Source organism: Typha angustifolia, chromosome 8, assembly GCF_048772165.1.
Source record: "Typha angustifolia cultivar Huaian chromosome 8, ASM4877216v1, whole genome shotgun sequence".
NCBI classification, from domain to species: domain Eukaryota; kingdom Viridiplantae; phylum Streptophyta; class Magnoliopsida; order Poales; family Typhaceae; genus Typha; species Typha angustifolia.
The window spans coordinates 8,945,296-8,962,154 of record NC_133246.1 but is presented as its reverse complement, the minus strand read 5'-3'; the positions used below and the strand labels follow the sequence as shown (position 1 = coordinate 8,962,154).

The 16,859-nt window shown below is 42.4% G+C and overlaps 1 protein-coding gene across 1 annotated transcript; it reads left to right on the top strand.

Annotated features, from left to right (window-relative positions):
- Positions 1 to 13,554: 13,554 nt before the first annotated feature.
- Positions 13,555 to 16,195, top strand: LOC140765973 (transcription factor NIGT1-like). The gene is made up of 5 exons (XM_073105329.1): positions 13,555 to 13,909; positions 14,009 to 14,223; positions 14,301 to 14,586; positions 14,678 to 14,754; positions 15,578 to 16,195. The coding sequence occupies exons 1-5, from the start codon at positions 13,786 to 13,788 to the stop codon at positions 15,962 to 15,964; spliced, it is 1,089 nt and encodes a 362-aa protein (XP_072961430.1). The 5' UTR covers positions 13,555 to 13,785; the 3' UTR covers positions 15,965 to 16,195.
- The last annotated feature ends 664 nt before the right edge of the window (positions 16,196 to 16,859 follow it).

Genomic DNA, 16,859 nt, shown 5'->3' with positions numbered 1-16,859 from the left:
GGCATGTCGAAGTTCCACGTGAGGGCCCTTTTCTGCTACAACAGGGGTGCGCAACTTTGACATCGGCTCCATGACCCATTGGTTTAGACCAATCTCTACTTGCGAGGTGTTCACGCCTTGGTATTGCTAGAGGCAGTTCGTGCCAGAGTCTATCTACCTTGCTCTGTTTCGAGCCAAACCCTAGCTGTGGGTGGCTTGGTCCCAACACTAGGCACGGGTGGTTCAGGAAAAGCTCTAGGCACCATTGGGTGAGACCAAGCCCTAGCGGGTTTAGTGCGCCAAACTCTGTCTCGTGCACCCAACCCTGGTGGGTTCAGCCATTGGTGTGCATGCCTAAGGAATGGGTCTATCCCAAACCCAACGGCATCCTCCTCTTCAAATGGTTCAGTGCTCATCAGTTACGGAGCCACAACATTCCTCTCAATTTGTACTTGTGGAGTACGTTCATCATGGAGGTCGCGAATAGCGAACACTCAGCCAAGAATGCTTGTATTGATTTTAGGGATTGAAGCACCTCTGGCTAAGCTGTCGAGGGTCGTGGGGTCAGCAGCTCTACCAGAGGACTTGTGTTCTTGGGTAGTCATTGCCGGCAATCGATCCCTGATCATAGAAGTCTCCGTAGTTACTTTTGCTGCCATACCTCGTATGGCTGCCATCTGGTTCGACAATAATGACAGCTCTGATACCGAATTGTTACGGAGTGATTGAAGAAGATTTGCAACAAGTGTAGGCTTGATGTGATCTGAATATGATCAGATCAATTCACGGGGCCATTGGACTCGATTTATCGACTCTATTGATGTTTTAAATATTTCATGATGTAATCCTTTTAGGCAAGTCTAGTTTATACAGGTGAGCCATTAAGGTAAGTCCAAATAAATCTTGACAGCTCATAACGCAAGTCTAGTTAAGTCAAGTAAGCTTTTAAAGCAAGTCCAATTAAGTCATGTAAGCCTTTAAGGCAAATCCTAATTCGGATCGTGTCAGCCTTTAGGGCTAATCCTAGTGGGCTACTTTGTTAAACATCCAAGCATTGAGAAAGTATTCTAGCCTTAAGTTTATCTTAGGAGTAAGAATAAGATAACCTAGGAGTAGAAGTAAATTAAGCTCTCTTTATCATCGTCATCGTTGTCCATCATCTTCCTCAAAATCATCAGTGCCATCATCCCTCCTTCCACCATCTCCATCTACCATCATTCACCCTAATCAAAACCTACACTCCCTTGTTGCAGATCATCTCTAGTGGTTCGTAAAAAAATTTGGTATCTTGAACCATCGTTATCCTACCAGATGACAATCACACGAGGGATGACAGGAAGAGTAACCGGTGGGACATCTAAGCTCAGGGATCCACCACTGGCGACGACTACCCATCTACCTAAGAGCACAAATCCACCATCAGAACTGCTGACCCCACTACCCTCGACATCTCAGCCGGTGGTGCTTCAATCCTTGCAATCAATACAAGCATTAATGGCTGAGATGGTGTTCGCAATTCACAAACTCCGTGATGAACGGACTTCACGAGCACAAATAGAAAGCAGTGTTGTAGCTCCCAAACCTATGAATGCAAAACCGACTGAAGAGGAGGATTTCATAGGGTTTGGGGTGGACCCATCCCTTGGGCGTGCACACCAATGGACGAACCCACCAAGGTATGCGCACGAGATGGAGTTTGCTTTGAGCCACCTCCTACCTCTAGCAGGCCACCTAAAATACGGCCATCCACCACCATCCTTGGCCGTCTGCCACTCTCTGACAACCGCTACAACGTCGGATATTTACTGTTCTACCCTCTTTGACCTATCTCTAATATTTTATTTTTAACTTTTCATCCTAAACCCCGATTTAAGTGAAACCAGAGCCATTAGAACCATAACTCACAGGGCTGCTTCCGTCTAAATTTTTATGATTTTCTTACGTCCGGATCAGTCCAAATCAGGTTCGTAACATTGGTATCAGAGATCGAGGGGAGATTGCAGCTATGGAGGACCAAAAAATCATTTCCATCCCCGATTATGAGCCACCAGCATGGGCAAAGGCGTTATTCAAAGAACTTTCGGCCCAATTGAAAGAAACTCGATGGAGATCAAAACTGCCCTCAAAGACTCGTTTTAGGCGTTGATAGAGGTCCAACTACTTGGCCTCCACCTCCCTGCACCACCTGCGCCACCGGCCACCATGGAACCGCGTTAACCAACTCTGGTTGCGGTGGAGCACCCTCCATCCTTGCAGATTGAGCCCTCCATTGTAGCAACACCGGAGCAGCCCCCAACGACGGTCTTGATGCCATCTTCCCCACTCGCGATGGAAGATAGAGCCAAAAACTCCAACTTTCTATCGGTGGTAATCCAGGCACTTTCAGTCCAGGCCACCACCATCAACACCTTCCTTGGCTGCATCTGAGCCATCACCTAAACCGCATGTGCTAAGACCTTGGCTCGAGCCACCCGCAGCTAGGATGAACAATAGCTCATAACGGTGGGCCCTAGAGCAGGACCCACCATGGGCCCCTCCTCTACGTCGCAGACGAGATTCGTATGAAGATCGAGGATATAAAGTTGAGAGTGAACGAAGGTTTGGAAACCACCATGGACACCTCAAGGACAAGGTGGTCGAAACCGTGGTAGATTGTTACGATCTGATCACGTGGGTTAAGTTAAGCCAAGTCGAGTTGAGTCTATTTATCTTTTAATTATTTTATGATGTAAATGTTTTAGGCAAATCTAGTAATGTGAGCCATTAAGGCAAGTCAAAATAAGTAATGACAGCCCTTAAGGCAAATCCAAATAAGTCACAACAGCCCTTTAGATAAGTCTAATTAAGTCAAGTAAGCATGTAATGCAAGTCCAATTAAGTCATATAAGCCTTTAAGGCAAGTCTTAATTCGAGTCGTGTCAATCTTTAGAGCTAAGTCTGAGTATGACTCATTGAGTTTAGTTATTTTCTTATTACCATATTTACCATTTTATCATACCCATTAGATCGTCTTTACCTTTCTAGGGGTAGATCATAGACGTAGATCCTCCAAAATCTAAACCCTAGCCACCTCCTACCTCCAGCAGCCACCCTACAATACGGCCATCCACTACCATCTGTGGCCGTCCGCCACCCTCCGACCACCGCCACAACATTAGATATTTACCGTTCTGCCCTCTCTGATCTATCTCTACTATTTTAGTTTTAACTTTTCATCCTGAACTCCGATTTAGGTGAAACTAGAGCCATTAGAGCCCTAACGCACGAGGCTACCTCCACCTAAATTTTTATAATTTTCTTACATATGGATCAATCTAGATCTGGTTCATATCAATGAGGGCAAAATGGAGCCATGGGTCGATGGAGAGGAGGTAGTGGACATTGAGGCCCCGGACCACAAGGATCAGGTGCATGCCAAGTTGAGCTTACATGCCTATCTAGGCTTGCGAGACTCTAAACTCTATGGGTAGAGGGTTCGATCTAGAAGCACCAAGTTGAGATACTAATTGACTCGAGCAGCACACATAATTTCATGGATGAGAAGTTGGTGCGACAAATTGGGTTGGGGGTGACTCCAACCATCGGATTCGATATAGCCATCGGAGATGGCACAGTCTTGTGGACCGATAGTACGTGCGATGGAGTTGAGATGCAGATCCCTCGCTGCGGATCATCTCTAGTGGTACGTAACAAGGTTTGATTAGGGTGAATGATGGTAGATGGACACGGTGGAAGAAGGGATGATGGCGGTGATGATGGTGAGGAGATGATGGGTAGCGATGGCGGTGATGAAGGGATATTAATTTACTTATACTCCTAGATTATCTTAATCTTACTCCTAAGATAAACTCAAGGCTAGAATACTTTTTCAATGCTTGGATGCTTGAAAAATGAGCCAAACCCCTCTATATATAGAGGTCGGTTAGAACGAGTCCCACTAGGACTAGCCCTAAGGCTGACACAATTTGAATTAGGATTTGCCATAAAGCCTTACATAACTTAATTAGACTTGGCTTAAAGTCTTATTTGACTTAATTAAACTTGCCTTAAGGATTGTCATGACTTATTTGGACTTGCCTTAATGGCTCACGTAACTAAATTAGACTTGCCTAAAAGGCTTCCATCATGAAATACTTAAAAGATAAATAGACTCATCAATCAAGCCCAATGTTCTCGTGAATCGATTCAATTAAATCCAGATCACATCACTTAAGGCTTCATAGCACTTCATCTCGATTGCACAAGACTTTGTCCACCTTGATTCGGTCAGCTCGGGCCAAGGGAAGTATGTGTGCAACGTGGGCGACGACTAGCTATACACAGCCTCGAATGGTGTCATGCTAATGGCCAAGTGATGTTCCATTTTGTACGACCATTTATCCCATGGTAAATAAGACAACTATTGTCGCGATTTGTCTCCCACAAAGCATCGCAAGTATTGCTCCAAGTAATGGTTTAGCACTGCAGATTGGCCGTCCATTTACGGATGGTATGGTGAGCTTATGCAAAAGTGCTTGTCTTGAAGAGCAAAGAATTTCTGCCAAAATTGACTAACAAATATAGGGTCACGGCCAGAAACAATTGATTTTGGCATCCCATACAATCACTCTACCGTGGTCCAAAAGGAGTCCATCTCTAGATATGATATGGCCTAGATAGTCCACTCTTTGCTACCCCCCATGAGGACTTGGAGTCCTTGGCCTTCAAGTGGTGTTACTGCAATATATCAAGGTCTGTCCTTAGATGTTGTAAGTGCTCTTCCCATGATCGGCTGTAAATCAATATATCATCAAATAATATCACAACATAATGTCGCAACAAAGGCATAAAAATATCATTCATTATGCTTTGAAATGTGGTCGGAGCATTGGTAAGTCCGAAAGGCATAACGAGAAATTTGTAGTGCCCGTCAAGTGTGTGGAACGCTATTTTGTGCACGTCAACTATTTCGACTCTTATTTGGGGAATCCAACTTAAATTCAGCTTTGAGAAGTAGCGAGCAACCTCAAGTTGATGTGATTCAGGTCTGATTAGATCAATTCACGACGACATTGGGCTCAATTAATCGAGTCTATTTATCTTTTAATTATTTCATGATATAAACCTTTTAGGGAAGTCTAGTTTAGTCATGTGAGCCATTAAGGCAAGTCCAAATTAGTTATGACAACCCTTAAGGCGAGTCTAATTAAGTCAAGTAAGCAATTAAGGCAAGTCCAATTAAGACATGTAAGCCTTTAAGGCAAATCCTAATTCGAGTCATATCAGCCTTTAGGGCTAGTCCTAGTGGGACTTGTTGTCACATGTCTCTATATATAGAGGGGTCGGGCTCCTTGTTAAGCATCCAAGCATTGAGAAAGTATTGGGTGATCATTGGTTCGATGCTTCGGGCGAAACCAATTCCCACAGTGTAGGGGTTCCTTTTCAAGCCTATCTCAAATATGATGCTGTGGATTTATTTTAAGAGTAAGTGTAAGATAAGTAGGAGTAGAAGTAAATTAATCTTCCTTCATCACCGCCATTGTTGCCTATAATCTTCCTCACCATGACCACCACCATCAACACTCCTTCTGTCTCTCCATCTACCATCATTCACCCTAATCAATTTATTGGATAAATTTGCTGGACTGTTTGAGGAGCCAAAAGAGTTGCCGCTAAGGCGAATGGCGGACCATCACATAGAGATTGTGCCCGGGGCTGCACCGGCGAACATGGGACCGTAGAAGGAAGTAATCTCCAAGATGGTGGTTGAGATGTTGGAGCAAGGCCTCATACAACCAAGTCATAGCTCTTACTCATTGCTTGTGTTATTGGTGTAGAAGGACGGATCGTAGTATTTTTGTGTCGACTACCGGGCACTAAACGCTATCACCATTAAGGACCGATATCCCATTCCAATCATAAAGGAGTTGCTGGACAAGCTTGTAAGGGCGACCATATTCAGCAAACTTGACTTGAGGGTCAAGTGTCATCAAATTAGAGTTCACCATACGGATGTGCACAAAACTGTATTTCTGACTCTGAAATGGACGAGTTCCGAGTGATACCATTTGGTCTCACCAATGCTCCAGCTACTTTTCAAGGCCTCATGAATGATATTTTTCGGCTTCTGCTGCGATGGTATGTCGTGGTATTCTTTGACGACATTTTGGTGTACAACATGACTGAATTGAGCATTAGCGGCATTTAGAGGATGTACTATGGGGAGTACCATAATTGGAGTATTTAGGTTACATCATAACAACGGAAGGAGTGGCGGCGGATCCTCAAAAGGTGGCGTGCATGACAGCTTGACCGATCCCTACTTCCACCACAAGATTGCGTGGCTTCTTGGGGCTAACTGGGTATTATCGCCACTCCATCGCTGGGTATGGCAAGATTGCTATTCCTCTCACTTCTTTGCTAAGAAAGAACTCTTTTAGATGGACTGAAGAAGCCACTATAGCCTTTGAAAAATTTAAAACAGCAATGACAACGACGCTCGTTCTAGCTCTAATAGACTTTAGCAAAGAGTTAATTGTGGAATGTATTACGTCAAGAGTTGGCACAGAAGCTGTACTAATGCAAGGAGGATGTCCTATAGCCTTTCTCGGCAAGGCTTTATCACAAATATCTCAGCAATTATCGACCTATGAGAGGGAGATGTTGGCAATCTTGTATGTGGTGACAAAGTAGATGCCTTATTTGATCGGTAGGCAATTTATTATTCAAACCGATCAAAGGACTCTTCCATACTTTATGGGACAACGAACTCATACTCCGGCACAACAGAGATGGGTCAGTAGAAGAAGGGAACGAAAAATAGAGCAGAGGATTTACTATCGCGCCAACCCGATACCGCCGAGCTTGCAGCCTTTTCTTCTCCCACTTTTCCTTTTCTTGACGAGTTGAGGTATACATGTACGTCTAACTCAGATGTTATGAGGTTGTTACAGGAGGTATTGGATGATCTGAAGTGCCATCTGGAGTTGGAGAACCTAGGCGGTTTGTTGCTGGACCGCGGGTGCATCTAGGTGCGCACGAATAACGAATTGCGGCAAAATTTGTTGGAACACTTCCACCAAACTCTGGAGACTGATCATGAGGCTGTCCTGAGGACTTTGATAGGACTACGAAACGATTCCTTTAAGATCTGAATTTATTGCAAGAAGCAGTCCGCGCAACCAAGGAAAAATATTTACCAAATATTCTCCCTTAGTCAGAAAATTACGAAGCTAAGTGGAATCGATCCGCAACTCCTAATCTATGTTTTTCCTATTTATGCCCTTCACAGATTCGAACTACTACTAGGACGAAAACACAATATACTACCGATAAGGGTGGTAGTGACGGGTGGAGTGGATGTTAGAGTTATGGATGATAATGGAGATGAGGGTGGATGGGTGATGTTGTTTAAATGATTAAGACGAAGAGGAAAAAGTGGTCGAGATCCCAAAGAAGAGGGAGGACTCGACAAACGAGAGAGATTAGGGTAGAGAGAATAGAGAGAAGATAGGAGGCAAGAAATCAATAGTCCAATAACATAATGATTTTGGCTACCATCCATACCATTATAGAGGCTACCCAACAAGCCCTAATAACAATAATTAACTTCATTACCTAGTGGAATCCCACCGATTGCATTCGAACGCGCCCAATCACGTTCAAATGCACAAAAGGCGTTCTTTGTATGTGCGAATGCGATGCAGGCGTTTGAACGCGGCATTCAAAAGCGCCCGACCACGTTCGAACGCACATTTTGCGTTTTCTATTTTTGCGAACCTAATGTAGCCATTCGCAAGGTCGTTCGAATGTGACCCCTTCCATATTCGAACGCGACCTACAAAAATTTTATTTTAATAAAAATATATAACTAATGCAATAAAAAAAGATCCTAATAAGATGTATCAGCCTTATAAGAGGATATCACAGAGCTGCATATGGCCAGGATTGAGGCGAGATGTGAACAGTTTTGTCCATGCTTACAAAGTCTGCAAAGGGCAAAGGCAATAATCATATTGAAATTGGCTAGATTACTTCAGCCTCTACCGATACCATACCGTGTTTAGGAAGACATTTCTATGGATTTCATAGAAAGTCTTTCGCTGGTACGTGGCTACTCTGTTATTTTTATGGTGGTTGACAGATTGAGCAAGTATGCACACTTTTCGACATTGTCGCATCCATTCTTAGCCAAGTCGGTGGCTGAAATTTTTGTGAGAGGTGTTGCTAAGTTGCATGGCATGTCATGCACGATTGTCTCCGATTGTTATCGTGTATTTGTAAGCGATGTTTGGGTAGAGTTTTAGAGCTGACCGAATATTATTGTCGCTTTATCGCTGGATATGGCGATGCCGCTATATTTGTAAGCGATGCCTCTTTTAAATGGACGAATGAAGCCACTACAGCCTTTGAAAAACTAAAAACAGCAATGACGACGATGCCCATTTAGCGCTACCGGACTTCACCAAAGAGTTCATTATAGAATAGGATGCGTCGGGAGTTGGCATAGGAGTTGTACTAATGCAAGGAGGATGTCCCATAACCTTTTTTAATAAGGCTTTATCATAAAAATCTCAGCATTTATCGACTTACAAGAGAGAGATGTTGGGAATTTTGCATGCGGTAACAAAGTAGAGGCCTTATTTGATCAGTAGGCGATTCATTATCCGAACCAATCAAACGAGCTTTCCATACTTTATGAGATAGCATATTCACACTCCTGCATAGTAAAGATAGGTCACAAAATTACTGGGGTATGATTATGAAATTCAATACAAAAAAGGAACGAAAAATAGAGCGACGGATGCACTATTACGCCAACCTGATACCGCTGAGCTTGTAGCCTATTCTTCTCCGACTTTTCCTTTTCTTGATGAGCTGAGGTATGCATGTACATTTGACCTAGATGTTTTGAGATTATTATATGGTGTGTTGGATGATTCGGAGTGCTGTCTAGAGTTGGAGAATCAAGTGGGTTTGCTGCTAGACCACGGATACATTTAGGTGCCCGCAAATGATGGATTGCGATAGAAATTGTTGGAGCACTTCTACTAAACTTTAGAGGCTGGTCATGAGGGTGTCTTAAGAATTTATAGGAGGATATCTCAGAGTTGCACGTGGCCAAGATTGAGGTGGGATGTAAAGAGTTTTGTCTGTGCTTGCGAAGTCTATCAAAGGGCTAAGGCAACCATATTAAAACCAGTCAGATTACTACAGCCTTTACCTATACCGAACCGTGTTTAGGAAGATATTTCTATGGATTTCATAGAAGGTCTTCTGCTGGTACGTGGTTATTCCGTTATCTTTGTGGTGGTAGATAGATTGAGCAAGTATACACACTTTTCAGTATTATCACATCTATTTTCAGCCAAGTTAGTGGCTGAAATTTTTGTGAGAGATGTTGTTCGGTTAAATGGCATACCATGCACGATTGTCTTGGATCGTGATTATGTATTTATGAGCGACTTTTGGATGGAGTTTTTCATATTGTAGGGAACTCGATTGAATTTTAGTTTGGCCTATCATCCATAGACGGATGGCCAAACGAGGTGGTCAATCGAGGCATTGAGCGGTATTTACGGTGCTTTCTGAGAGAGATGTCGAGATGATGGTTAGAGTTCTTACCATGAGCAGAGTAGTCTTATAACACCGCCGCTCACCATAGTAGTATTGGCATGACTTCATTTGAGGTGGTGTATGGGCACACGGCTTCGATATTACTCGCCTATGACCCTATGGCATCTGCGGATCGGACAGAGATGGACTTGGCATTGATGGATAGAGACGCCACATTGAGGAGGTTGCATGTCCATCTTAAACTTGCTCAAAACCATAATAAATAAGTTTATAATAGCAACCATCAGGAGTAAGAGTTCAACATCGGTAGTTGGGTATTTGTGAGAGTGCAACCGAACCGACAGGTGACCTTGCATCCGAAGTGAAACCAGAAGTTAGCACATCGTTACTTTGGTCTGTTTCGGCTATTAGAGCATATCGGTCTGGTTGCGTATCGCTTGGAGCTGCCTGAGGGGTCGAGAGTACATCCAGTCTTCCATGTTTTATTACTGAGGGAGCGGATTGGAGATCATCAAGTCGTTGGATCATATCTACTGGAGCCATTGGAGGAGATAGAGATTGTGGAGCTAGTTCATGTACTTACAAGGCGTCGATGGCATCATGGTATCAGATTGGTGATACGATTCGGACTTCACCGATATTGTTTCAAGCATGGATACACCTTAGGAGTGTCTTTGTTTCTTGTTTTAATGTTTAATTTTCAAGAAAATAAGTTTTCTGTAAGTCGTGTTCGAATGCGGGTGGAGTGCATTTGAACGCGGTTGTGAACGCGATTGTGAATGTGGTTGTGAGAGTGTGCATTGTGCATTCAAATACACTATGAACGCATGCATTGCGTTCGTAAATCTAGAAAAGTGGGAAACAGGTGCATTCGATCGCGCGTTCGAACGCGGTTGGCGAAATTGTATTATTTAGGGTTAATTTTGAACTGTTTGGTTAGCCTCTAAAAAGGATGTGGATGGCAACCAGAGGTCATTATTGAAGAATTGAGTTTTGCCTTACCTCCTTCGTCTTCTTCGCTCTCGTTCTCTCAATCCCCGGCAACGCCACTTCTATCCTCCCTCGACCAGTCAATCACCCTAGACGCTTAGGAACGGCCCTCTCCTCCCCCTTCTTTCAATCTATCCAATACTTGCCCTAACCCTTCCATCAACCATAACCTTTCCATCACTACTTTTTATCGATGCCACCCCACAAACGTTGATCCGCCTCCAACCATCATCACCTAGGATCTCGTGCCTCCATCCATGGATCCTGATCAGACCACCCTGACATTCGTCCATTAATCGAACGATATCTCGAGATGCCCATATCCAATTTGCCTAAACTTTGATTTGTTAGAAAGCTCTTTTCTGGGGCTGCAACATATCCAAATTTCACGTTGATCCGACGGCGACATCTTTCAGGATCTTATTACAAAGTTCCGTGCCAGATCTAGTCTAGATCAGAGAATTGGAAGAGATCGAACTTTAGCCTAAGGGGAGATCGTATTAATTGGAGATGGAGGTCCTAGTCGGGTGGCTTGGCAAACCATCCAACGATGCGACATGGGAGCTGGAGACAGACATCTTGGAGCGTTTCTCTGACTTTACACCTTGAGGATAAGGTGGGGAAAGCGTGGTGAGCTGATGCACCTTGCTAAAGTCTTTTTTATTACATTAGTTATTTATTTTTTAGAAAATAAAGTTTCTATAAGTTGCATTCCGAACGTGAAAGGGGGCGCACTGGAATGCCTTTGCGAATGCCTACATCAGTTCGCAAAAACTTAGAACACAAAATATGCGTTTGAACGTAGTCGAGTGCGTTCGAATACCCGTGTGCGAACGCCTGCATTAGTTCACATCCATAGAAAACGTATGTTGTGCGTTCGAACGTGGTCGACCCCGTTCGAACGCGATCGGCAAGAGTCCACTAGTACTAGGATTAATAATTGTTATTTTGACTTGTTGGTTAGCCTCTTAAAAGGTGTGGATGGTAGCCAAAATCATTATGATGAATGAATATTTATTTCTATCTTCCTCTATCCTCTCTCTAGTCTCTTTACCCTAATCTTCCTCCTCTCTTTTCACCAACCAGACTACCTCTAACGTTGGCGAAGTCTCATATATCTTCTAATCTCCCTCGTCTGTCGAGTCCTTACTCCTCCTTGGGATCTAGGCCACTTCTCCCCCTTCATCCTTATCCCTAAAACTACATCAACCATCCACCCTCATCTCCATTAGCATCCATAACTCTATCATCCTCTCCACCCATCACCACCACCATCACTCCACTCTAGCGTATTTTCGTCCCAGTTGCAGTTCAAATTTGCGAAGGGCTTAGATACAAAAAATGTAGATCAAGAAGTTACGGATAGACCACCCTTAATTTTGTAATTTTTTGACTAATATTTGGTGAATAGTTTTTCTTGATTGCGCAGACTACTTTCTGCAATCAATCCAAATATTGAAGAGGATGTTCTGTAACTTATTAGGGCGCTGATAGATAGGTAATGCATGGTAATACTTAATATTGCTTGTTAGAAGATAATGCATTACATATGTATCACCGCCCATTATATATAATGCACGCTTTTAGGTGCGTAAAGCATAATAATACAATATTTCATGCATGCATTGCATACCTATAATATTATAAGCTTCTTTTCATCTATCCCATTGGTAATTATTTTTAAATCAAATTGAAAGGTATTATAATAACTTTGTCTCATTTTTTTCATTCACTTTATATTAAACTAGAAAAAATTATTACAATGTTATTCCAGAATACAAGTTAATATAGGAATAGCTATTCCTATAATAAAACTATCATTTTTAGTAATAATAAATTATGTTTTGCTATTCTATTCCTCCCTATTCTAGATGCGACAAAACCTAATGGTTTATATTTTGGCAATGTGTTTAAACATGGAAACAAACATCCTGTGGATATTTTATTTATCTCTCTATATTCTATGTTTTAGTTATTTTATATTCTCTTTTATTCTATTTTGATGGGTCATAATTTTTGGACAATAAAATCATAGGAGTCAATATTGTTATTTGCTTATTTCAAGCTATTTGCAGTTTGTAATGGATTGTGGGCTTAAAATTATGTTGTAGTTGCTACGTGGATTGTTAGATTTGAAAGTTGATGAAAGTTGGAAATAAAATTAGTACTTAAACTTATTTACTTAATGCTTAATATTGGTAGTTGAATTAGTGTATAGATTTATGTTAATTGAATTTATGGTTGAATACCTAAATTTATATTTTTGTGTTCTATAAGTTTTCAATTAAAAAAAACTATTTTATTTATATAGTAGACCATTTATATAAGTTAAATGAGTAAATATTCACCGTTATTTATAAGAAATATTACTATGTTAGTTGTTTTGTATTATCATATTGTCGTGTTGAATTAATCGATAATCAGATCGTATTAAGTTCACCGATTTTATCCAACTTGAACCTTAAACGAGATTGCCACCACCAATTTATGGTGCAAATTGCCATGACAATTAAATAAAACCTCCTAAATTTTAGAGTAATATGCACGGTAGGAAAAATACATCATCTTAGATTGTTGAAAATCCATGTGAAGCAAGAACGGCCCTTGGAGGTCCGGAGGGACGGAATCCCATTCAAAACCCCTCACCCATAAACAAACATTCATTATTATGGACTTATCTTGAATCTCTCCTCTTCCTCTCTCTCTCTCTCTCTCTCTCTAACCCGTACGCGGCGTGGCTGGTCGCTCTTGGGCAAAAAGATTCCCTGGCACAATACTATTTCGATTCTTTCCGCAATTATGGTTCCCTTGCAATCCCTCTCTCTCTTAATATCCACCGTCCGATTTCAACCCGCTGCTTCGCATCTCATCGTCTCGTTTGGACAAGTCATTGTCACGTTCCGCCGGGTAGTCTTCGATCTTATCTCCTCGTCTTCCTGCCGACGTCACTGCCAGCCCATTGCAGCGGAATCGCACCGCGGAATATTCAAATCCTAACCTTCCTTTCTTTTTCTTTTTTTTTCTTCTCATCCCTCTCTCCCCCACCCACTCTTGTATCAAAGATTCATATTTGCACGCGACGCCCCGACATCGACTCCTCCCTTTCCCATTTCTCCTCTCCCTCTCTCTCTCTCTCCCCCTCTCCTCGTTTTTTCTTCCTTCTATCGCAAGTTTATTCCTCCCCTTTATTCGAGCTTTTAGAACCTTTATTCCCTTGCATAAATCTCGTTCTCTTCGCCATCCAATCGAAGCTGGAAGACGATGATGGATCTCGCGGAGCGGGCGAGGAGGTGCCAAGAGTACGTCGCAGCCCTGGAGGAGGAGCGAAAGAAGATTCAGGTCTTCCAACGCGAGCTGCCTCTTTGTCTCCACCTCGTCACCCAAAGTATGCATCTTTAATTACTTTGTTACCGTTGTCTTTGCCTCTTGTGATAGCGAGTTTATTGATGAATTTATTTGTTCTATCAATTTGGACGTGGTTTAGCCATCGACAGCGTTAGGCAACAGATAGAGAGCGAGGAGACGGTTAGCGATGGCCCCGTCTTGGAGGAGTTCATTCCGTTGAAGCCGAGCTTGTCGTCCTCCGAAGAGGGGTGCGCACACGAGGCGACGAAAAGATCGGAGGAGCCGAAGAAGAAGCCGGATTGGCTGCAGTCTGTCCAGCTCTGGAATCAAGATCCTGATCCAGGTCCCAAAATGGTGAGTGTCTTTTTATTCCCCCAGGTCATCTCTAGTGTTGCTCGAACTGGTTATCCTTATCATAAATTATTTATTAGGAACTGCCGCGGAGGCCAATAGCGGTGATTGCGAAGAAGATTGGAGGAGCATTCCAACCATTCGAAAGAGAGAAGCATGTTCCAATGCCAGTCTCGTCCGCCACGGCGGCAAGCTCTTCTGCCGGAGGAAGCGGAGGCAGCGGCAGCGGCGGAGGAGAGAAGGAGATGAAGGATAAGGAGGAGAAAGAGGGGCAGTCTCAGACTCATAGGAAGGCGAGGCGTTGCTGGTCTCCTGAACTCCACCGCCGGTTCCTTCAGGCTCTTCAAAAGCTCGGAGGTTCCCATGGTACAATTGTCTCTTCTACTTGTCGCCTTCAGTTTTTAGTCGTTAACAAATTAATATATATCATATTAATTATTTCGTAAATATTTCGCAGCTGCGACGCCTAAGCAGATTCGAGAGCTAATGAAGGTCGATGGTCTCACCAACGATGAAGTCAAGAGTCATTTGCAGGTTGCCTTCTTGTCATCAATTTTAATTCCATAATTCTAGTATTTTCCTACGTTCTTCTTAACTAATGGTAGAAATTGCCACCCCTGGTTTCGGTGCATTCATTGCATGTTAGAGAATCGATAGAGCATCGGATACCTTGGGATTTATTCACTTAGTTATTAGAAATTCCACAGACCGTCACTGTCTACTTGGTATATTCTCTTGCTTGGGTTTTCCTGCCTCTTTGATGCTTCTGGTCTGGGACCAGAAATTACCCCTTCTCTTTTGTCTTCTACTAACTAGGCATATCTTGTTAGAAATTTTGCCGAAGATAGTACTGTTACGTGTAATGGTAACAGTTGCCAAACCAACCTGTAATTCCTTCAACATAACCATTGTATGTTCTTTCTTTGAGAGAAACATGACCAGTGGAGCTAATACCACTGGGCGAGGATTGCCATCTTCTTCCTGGTTCCCACTTGCTATTACTAATTTACTACCTGGTTAATATCCACATCCTGGATTCCAAATGCACTCGGCGGACCACACAAACTAAACTGCATTCATTTGGAGATCTTGATATCTTTGTGGACCCCTAACCGTTTGCGGGTTTGTGCCATGGAATAATTGATGAGAGAGACTTTGATCAAAGCTCATGGTTTAAGTAATTGAAGCAAAGTCCCTCACAATGCCTTGCCACATTCAATTTGTGGACCCTGGTTATAGAACTGATAGCTTGCTGGAATTTAATTCGAATTGAATTAGTTTACATCTCCTTGTGCTTATCTTCCACATAATTTAGATTTCGATCTTCTTACACTTGCTGACATCTTTTTCTCTCCAGAAATATCGGCTTCACACACGACGACCGAGCCCAGCGGTTCAGACCAGCTGTAATAGTAGCCCACCAGCTCCCCAGTTTGTAGTTGTAGGGGGGATATGGATGCCACCGCCAGAGTACACGGCAGTAGCTGCTGCAACGCAAACAGTTAATTGTAGTACTGCTCCTGCAAATGGAATTTACACTCCGGTGGCATTAGCTCCATCAGAGTTTAGATTTGCTCAGCAGCAGAACAAGAATCAGTCGGATAGATCACCCACCCGACTGCTAGATACCGAAAGGAATTGCAGTGCAGGCGAGGATGAGGTTGAGGATGGGGATTCCATGGACCCAGATTCACCTACCTCTTCCTCTTCTCAGACGACAACTGCTTCACCTCCCTCGCAATAGAAAGAGATATCGACTGCAATTTTTTGGTTCATATCTGTAATGAATCAAGGGCTTTGCCACCTTTGGTTTCTCTGATGTAAACAAATAAACTAATGATATATTTACAGGCAAATATGCTTTTGCTTTATTGTAGTTCACCGTATGAAAAAGATTAAGCCATCTTTAGACAAAGAAATAGGATGCATCTCTGATGTTCAATATTAAACATCAGATTTGCATCTTTCAATGGAACATACTCCATATATTATCTCTTCTTTCATTCATGAGCTTAAGACAAACTGTGATTTCCTTACACCAGAAAACAAATTTCTTTTACGAGATGAAACACGTGAAGGAAGACAACTAATGGAAGTCTCTCACAATATCTTTATCGACAAAGGATAATCTGAACAATGTCAAAAATTAATTTGCACTGTTAGAAGTAAGAACTTCCAACTTAAAACCAAGGGCTCTGCTTGCGAACAAAAGCTATTGCTATATATCTGCAGCTTACTTTTCACATGTCATGAGATCAAAGATATTATTCTTATTTGCAGTTTCTGTGTACTCAAAAATGTCTTCCCCACAAAACTTGTGTATACTTGAAGACTTGTTTCATGCCGTTAAGAAACTCGTGTTAAAATGTTTAATTTTGGCTTCATGACTCGGAAAATTCACGGAGGATTACTTCGGAGCAGAAAGTACGATAAGAAAGGAGAAAAGTTATATTTGAACCTGAATAATTGTATGAAAAGCATTTACTATTCCCACATGTTCTATAGCGTCCGCTCCTGACAGAAGCACACAGATACAATTTATTAAATAAGACTGAAGTGTACTGTTTTATCTTTCATTTTTTTTTCTTCTTAATATTCGCATATAGGAGATATATTCTTTTTCTGATATGAACACGACG

What these genes read in the sequence shown, in the direction of transcription:
- LOC140765973 (XM_073105329.1), top strand. Translation starts at nt 13,786, where the DNA reads ATGATGGATCTCGCGGAGCGGGCGAGGAGGTGCCAAGAGTACGTCGCA. An exon ending in TCTCCACCTCGTCACCCAAA is followed by an intron (nt 13,910 to 14,008) that starts GTATGCATCTTT and finishes GACGTGGTTTAG; the next exon opens with CCATCGACAGCGTTAGGCAA. An exon ending in AAAGCTCGGAGGTTCCCATG is followed by an intron (nt 14,587 to 14,677) that starts GTACAATTGTCT and finishes AATATTTCGCAG; the next exon opens with CTGCGACGCCTAAGCAGATT.